We start from the raw sequence: 8,151 nt of genomic DNA, 5'->3' as shown, positions 1-8,151 counted from the left end.
TATTGAAATACAACTGCACAATAAGAAATAAAGGACCCAGTTGAGTTTTTGAGGTGCGGAATTTTGACGTCCTTTTATTGAATTAAAATCCTATTGTATAAAAATATAAGTATATAAACATTTAAATTTTTGTTTTCTCCATTATAGTATATCGGAATACATCTTTCCATTAAACGTAATTTTCATGGACATAAAATAAAAACACCATAAACTTCTTATATTTTTTAATAAATTAACTTATACAAAAACTATGTAAAAACTAAATACATTTCTAAAACATCAATTTTTCTTGATACATTGGAATAACACACATAAAAAAATAAGTAAATAAAAATGTGATCATCAAATTATAGCCTCATTAAAATTGCCTTTAATTGCCTCATTAATTAATAAGTTTGAATAAAATTTAAAACAGCACTCATTTGTTTTCACTGCATTATAGACGAAAAATAAATAAACTTAAAGCCAGTACAAACATTGAGAACTATCACTCAATGCCCTTCAAAAATTTAACATTTTTTTGGGACTAAAGTGGTTTACATCACGAAACAGAAAAAAACTAGTGGGAGTGGCATGTGGGCGTTACCCTGTCGCCATTATTGTGTACAAATGTACCTACTCGAGGCTCAAGTGAGACCAGTCGTTTGATGTCAAGTGAAGCATAATTATCTTTAAAAAAAAATACAAATATGCCTTATTGTGCCATTTTTTACTGTAGAAATCATAGCCGAAATAAAAATATCTCCAACAAAGGTATTTCCTATCATCGATAATCATAATTTTCCGATTTACTTTCAATTATTAATTTTTATTAGATGTGAAAAATATACAATCAAAAATGAACTATATATACATGACGACGCATGATTCATTTACTTTTACGTAAGTAAGCATACCATATGGTTGTGGTAGCTAATTGTGTACAAGAGAGACTACGATGAATTCAAATTAATAGTTTTAATTGTCGCTTAGGTACAGCTAATAATTATTTAAAAAATATGTGTAAGATTCGTATTCGATTTCGTAGACAAACATTTATTTTAATTAAATTTTAATATTTGGCATATATTGATGCTCCAACGATAAGGTTGAGTCGAGGTGGTGGAAGTGAAGTCTCATTTGCCCAGTAATTTCCCTAGCTACGGCACCCTTCAGAACGAAACAGTAATGTATACACATTACTGCTTCACGGCAGAAATAGACGCCGTTGTGGTACCTATAATCTAGGAAATGTAGCAAAGAAGCCTCCCACTAGTAAATGCGTCACATCATGGAGTAGAGGAAATACGTCATAGAATTGTAAAACAGTTCGAAAACCATGAATTCTGGGAATGTTTGCCATCTTTGTAGCATATGTACATCATATTATAAAATATCATATATCATAAGACTAACAAGATTATTAATACTTCACCAGTACTTATAGCTTCTCTTTTTATTAATAATAATAATAATATTGACACACTTTTACACAAATTATCTTGCCACAAACTAGGCATAGCCTGTACTATGGTTACAAGACAACGATATATTTAATACAATATACTTACTTAAATATACATAAATACATCCATGACTCGGAAACAAACATCCATATTCATCATATAAATGATTGCACCTGCTAATAATCATTCGTTACTGCTTGTTTTGAAAATTGTTTCCGCACGCGTATTACGTATGGAAGCAGTATGGTTTATAAAATCTCATGTCTTTCTGGCCCCTTGGGTTTATACAGAATAACGATAAATACTTATATATAAAAAAAAAAACAATTTTTTATGCGTGTATTCCTTCCCATGTAAATATATATGGATTGTGTAACTTTCTAAGGCTTCGTGTATGCTGTCTTGATTTTATTTGGATTGAGCTAAATATGGACAATATTAAGCTTATCCTTTAAATAAAAGTATACCTAAGAAAAAAAATTCGTCGGTAATATACTTTATCAACCCTGATTAGATCATTTCTAGTTTTCACTAACCTATCGATAGGTTTATTCATTTTTGTACAACACTAGGTATTCAGATCAGATCTGTCAGACGGTTATAGAGTTCCTATTACTTCAAGTTTTTATACTAGCTGACCCAGCAAACGTTGTATTGCCCATATTAAAATCGCGATACAAAAGTAACTGTTGATCGTAGATGCGTGAAAATTTGAAGTGGTATGTATTTTTTAATGCTGACTCATAATCAAACAAATAAAAAAAAAATAAAAAGAAAAATTTGGCGTGAACCATCCATAACATTTAGGGGGATGAAAAATAGATGTTGTGCGATTCTTAGACCTACCCAATATGCACCCAAATTTCATGAGAATCGGTCAAGCCGTTTCGAAGGAGTTTAACTACAAACACCGCGACATGAGAATTTTATATATTAGATTTTTCTCAATTTAAGAAAAAGCTCTGAGGTTGTCCAATCACTTTAAGAATATGAGATTGGCGTAATTGTATTAAGTTCGAATTTGATTTAAATAAACTAGTAGTTATGTCTTTTCGTAATTGTGAATTTAGGCCTATCATATAGCCGGAATTAAGTGTGTGTATTACATATTTAATAGATTAATGTGTGAGTTTGGCGACATTGGTTTCCATACTGGTTTTTTCTGCTCTGTGGTTTACATGTATCTAATAATATGCAAGTACCTAACTAATATCATATTTAAATCCAAATGGTGTTTGTACGCATTTAACACCTTATCTAATAATTTTGTACCAAAAATAGGTAGGGTTCTAACTAACTATAAGTTAGCTATTTAACTACCATAAGATGCAGGGTGTTTCGGAGAATATATAGTATATGATATAATGTTGGTTATAACTTATCCAGAACCTATATCTATGACTTAGAAATACCATAACAAAAATAATTCTGTGAATGATATTTCATTACATATGACAATTCAAACAATGAGCGGGCGCGGGGAAATTAATTTATATGGCAATACAACGTTTGTCGTAAGCCCTAGAATATATTATATTATAATTATATTAACGAAGAAAGCGTCATCGGCTGAGCAAACGAAATTCCCTTTGGTAAGTAAATTATTGTAAGCGCGGCTTATTATCTAGTTTATAATGGAGTTTTAGTGTAAAATTAAAATATTAAAAACCTTTTGCTTCATGAAGTCTCATTAACTTCTAATGGCCTTGAAAAATTCAATTAATGTAACGAATTATACCTAACATTTTATGTTTGTAAAATAATAAGATCTTTCTATTGTTTTAAAATACAAATACGTAATCGTATGTATGGTTTAGAGTTGAGACATACATAGAAACAGGTTAATATTTACAAATTAACTAGGAGGCTTTTGTAAACATAAGAGAAATATAGAAGTTATTATTATAACATATGTTTCTGTAAATGTTTAACAAGAGATTGTTTACGAGTAAATTTCAACGGACAATTGTCGCAGGTATATGGCTTATCACCGGTATGTATTTTACCATGTCTCATCAAAGTACTAGATTTAATAAAACTCTTACCACACACATTGCATGTATATGGTTTATCACCGGTATGTATTCTACTATGTCTCTTCAATTCACAAGATTGATTGAAGCTCTTACCACACACATTGCATGGGTAAGGTTTATCACCGGTATGTAATCTACTATGTGTCTTCAAATTAATAGATTGATTGAAACACTTACCACACACATTGCATGCGTAAGGCTTATCACCGGTATGTATTCTTCTATGTTTCTTCATATCACTAGATTGATTGAAACTCTTACCACACACATTGCACGGGTAAGGTTTATCACCGGTATGTATTCTACTATGTGTCTTCAAATTAATAGATTGATTGAAACTCTTACCACACACATTGCATGTATATGGTTTATCACCAATATGTATTCTCGTATGTGTCTTCAAATTACAAGGTTTATTGAAACTTTTACCACACACATTGCAAGTGTAAGGCTTATCACCGGTATGTATTCTTTTATGGTCCATCAAATGACAAGCTTGATTGAAACTCTTACCACACAAATTGCATTGGTACGGTTTATCACCGGTATGTATTCTACTATGTCTTTTCAAATGACCAGATTCACTGAAACTTTTACAACACACAATGCATGTATATGGTTTATCACCGGTATGTATACTAATGTGTCTCTTCAAATAATAAGATTGATTGAAACTCTTACCACACACATTGCATGTATATGGTTTATCACCGGTATGTATTCTACTGTGTCTCTTCAAACAAGAAGATTGATTGAAACTCTTACCACACACATTGCATGTATATGGTTTATCACCGGTATGTATTCTACTATGTCTCTTCAATTCACAAGATTGATTAAAGCTCTTATGACACACATTGCATGCGTAAGGTTTATCACCGGTATGTATTCTTCTATGTTTCTTCATATCACTAGATTGATTAAAACTCTTACCACACATATTGCACGGGTAAGGTTTATCACCGGTATGTATTCTACTATGTGTCTTCAAATTAAAAGATTGATTGAAACTCTTACCACACGCATTGCACGGGTAAGGTTTATCACCGGTATGTATTCTACTATGTGTCTTCAAATAAATAGATTGATTGAAACTCTTACCACACACATTGCACGGGTAAGGTTTATCACCGGTATGTATTCTACTATGTGTCTTCAAATTAATAGATTGATTGAACCTCTTACCACACACATTGCACGGGTAAGGTTTATCACCGGTATGTATTCTACTATGTGTCTTCAAATTAATAGATTGATTGAAACATTTACCACACACATTGCATGTATATGGTTTATCACCGGTATGTTTTCTACTATGTCTCTTCAATTCACGAGATTGATTGAAACTCTTACCACACACATTGCATGCGTAAGATTTACCACCAGTTTGTATTATTTTATGGTTATTTTTGATGTGTTGACCTGTACGTTCTTTAAAATATCTGCATTGATTGGAAGTTGTTCCACTAACATTACTGGATTCAGACATTTCACATGCATTATGTTCCTTTGAAGCATCATGTTCGTTGGGCGTTGTTCTAGTAATATTATCCGATTGAGACTTTTTATCTCTATATATTGTATTATGTTCTTTCAACTCAACAGATTGTTTGGTTGTTTCACCAATAATACTGGTACTAGACTCTGAAGGTATTTTATTGGTTCTCTTGGAAGCAATAGTTTGATTGTGCGTTGGTTCATTTACATTGCTTGAATTCGACTTTTTAACTGGAATATTTTTCTTGTTTTTCTTCAAATCAACAGATTGCTTCAGCATAGTTCGATTCTTAATACATGGATTGGTCAGTTCTGTGTACATTTTATCGTACTGTTCATTAAAAACTGCTAATCGTTTAACTGTAAAGTATAAAATTATATTATCGTTATTGTTATCACCTATGTCACTTAAATTACTTTGGATGGGCTAAGTACTTCGTGAGTTATTTGCAAATAATATTTGGATTAGTATCTAAAAATAATAACATATTAATGTACGATGGGGCAGATAATTATTGTAAAAGTACATGGTGGTTGCACCAGCTGACTGGAACCTAATTTAAGGTCATGTTTCTTAAGGCTTAAAGATTGGTTCAGCTGCCAATTATAAGCAATTACCGCCATCTATACTATCTTGCTTCTATCTTCAGAGGATTACAAGTAACCGTTTGTGTCTGGGTGGTAATACAGCACAATCACTTCACAATACAAACATAATGTAGCGAAGTTTCTACACGACGCCAAACGATCGATCCGTACACAAAGTATTGGCTTCCCGACGATTCGGGCAGAGAATGTGGGATAGAAGTAGTAAATTTTGGACGATGCGTGATTCAATATATCCCCTCCGGTAATTTTGTCTTCAATGCCCTTAACTCAACGGTTGTTACCGCTGAGCCATCTGTCTGATAACACATGCCCTATAGATATTTGATATATTTATCAACTCTCTTGTTTAGGTGATGTTTTTATTGGAAGCTGGTGATCCATCCAGAAATTGTAATATTGATTTGAGATTTAAAGAGTAGGTACCTTAAAGAGAAAAGACTAACAGATCATCATCATCATATCAGCTGGAGGTCGTACACTGCTGGACAATGGCCTCCCCCAAAGATATCCACGATGATCGGTCCCGCGTTACGCTCATCCAACGGATCACCTCATCCCTAGGAGTGAGGGACTAATAGATAATATTAACGAAATATGTTAAATAGGTATTTACATACAATATATAGGTATTATATACAAGTTGCTATTGAGTAAGATAAATATTCAAATGCCAACTAGGCAAAATATAAACCTAACTGAATAGGCTGTTGCGACAATACAACACTATAATTTCAAACAAGCGACCGATAAATATATTTGGAGATAAAAAAAAGCACAATTTAAGAGCAACTCTGATAAGTAAAATGTAATTACCTAATTTTTAATAATAAAAGCATTGACGAAATAATTATATGTTTTTAAACTTTATCATCGCGGAACTATAACATTGTAATAATTATTATAACGGGTGCTCACGACACTTATATATTTTATTAATTTGATGCCGATATTTCTATCCAATTGCATAAATCGTGGTCGCGGCACGACGGCGGAGGCGGCGAGAAACTCTTGACACATTGACACTAATAGTACATCAATCTGTCTACGTGACGCCTATTTCGTTTTGGTCTTTGATTCCTAAATTCACGACACCCACTACTGACGACGTCCATACTTTCAGATCTTTTTATGCCATTTGTACTGCAGAGAGAGACCACGGGATTGCATGTTTGCGCTAGTCTAAAAGCATCCTCTCCCACAAAATTATTAATTTAATTACTTCTCTAACAAGCCGTGGGATGTATTGGCGTTCAGCAGAAGTCAGTCGTGGGTTGTACAGGTCGATTCAGTGGTTGGTACCGGCTTTAAGCAAGTGTTCGGCTACTGCGGATTTTTTAAGATCGTTATATTGGACTGCGCTCTTGCGCTAATCCAATTTGATCGAAATATCGGCAGCAAAGTAATAAAATATATATCGTGAGTACAATTCGCGCCATAATAATTATAATTGAACAAATATATTGTATATTAGTGATTATATTGAAGTGACTGTATTATACCTTGAAATGATTTGTAAAATTAATTACATTTTTATATTGTTTTGACAGTTTAGAGTATATCCTATACATAATGTTTAGTTTACTTTTATATAATTACTAGCTCTTACCCGCGACCTCGTCCGCGTGCAAGTTACTTTGGGCAGCATTTATTTTAATTTTTTGGTTTGCAAATAGTACTCATACAAACTGAAGTGGCTGACTTTGTGTAACTCATAATTTTATGAATTGACATGTGTATTGTGTTGGTGGATCTTGAATAAATAAATAAATAATTAAGTATCTCATATTTATCCGTTTATAAATTTTTCATAATCAATTTGTATTACAACACGTTTTAAAACATAAGGTAGTTGTATGAACTAAAGACCTGAAGTCAATGACGTTGTATACAAAAAGACAATGCACGTCATACAAAATAAAATACGAAATATGGGACATGTCATAAAGCTAAGCTTCGACTGCTATGTCTATACATTTCTGCGTTTACTTTAGTCCAACGTATTTTGAAATTAGAATCCGATTTGGACAGTGACATCGGTGGAGTAGCAGTTATGTATGTTATTAAACCCTGACAAAAAAGAGGGTTGCTATAAGTTTTACGTTTGTCAGTCCATCCCTATTTTCTGATCAATATATGTTCAGTCGGAGATATTTTACGTTTTTAATCAAATATCACACCCATCTATGATATATATATATATAGAGAGAGAGAGAGAAAAACACTCAAATATAATATTGTTAATTACATAAAACAATTCGGGAAAATGGTTATTAAAATGTTATGTTCCCTGAAATACATTTAATTTGTTAAATTTTGTATTTGATACATAAAAATCTCTTTTGATTGGTAGTGTAAGCGGACAGCAAACATATTATCTTGGTATGACAGCTTTTGTCAAATTATAAATAATGGGACTTTTGTATGTGCGTTCATTTGACTAAATTGTCAAAATATATTGACTCGAGAAAGAGATTTCATTACTTTTAAAGTTAATAAAGTTTTATTATTATTATGAGTTTGAACTTTTAAACACTTAAATCTTTTAGTGGTGATATATAAATCAA

At 32.2% G+C, this 8,151-nt stretch overlaps 1 protein-coding gene across 1 annotated transcript; it reads right to left on the bottom strand.

The window, feature by feature from the left end:
- Positions 1-278: 278 nt before the first annotated feature.
- On the bottom strand, positions 279-6,170 carry LOC126975306 (zinc finger protein 260-like). The gene has a single exon (XM_050823132.1). It carries the CDS (start codon positions 5,298-5,300, stop codon positions 3,348-3,350), a length of 1,953 nt encoding a protein of 650 aa, XP_050679089.1. The 5' UTR covers positions 5,301-6,170; the 3' UTR covers positions 279-3,347.
- Positions 6,171-8,151: the final 1,981 nt, after the last annotated feature.

The sequence above is a fragment of the Leptidea sinapis genome, chromosome 2, assembly GCF_905404315.1.
Source record: "Leptidea sinapis chromosome 2, ilLepSina1.1, whole genome shotgun sequence".
NCBI lineage: Eukaryota > Metazoa > Arthropoda > Insecta > Lepidoptera > Pieridae > Leptidea > Leptidea sinapis.
The sequence above is the reverse complement of the archived record's forward strand: the minus strand, read 5'-3'. Positions and strand labels throughout refer to the sequence as shown.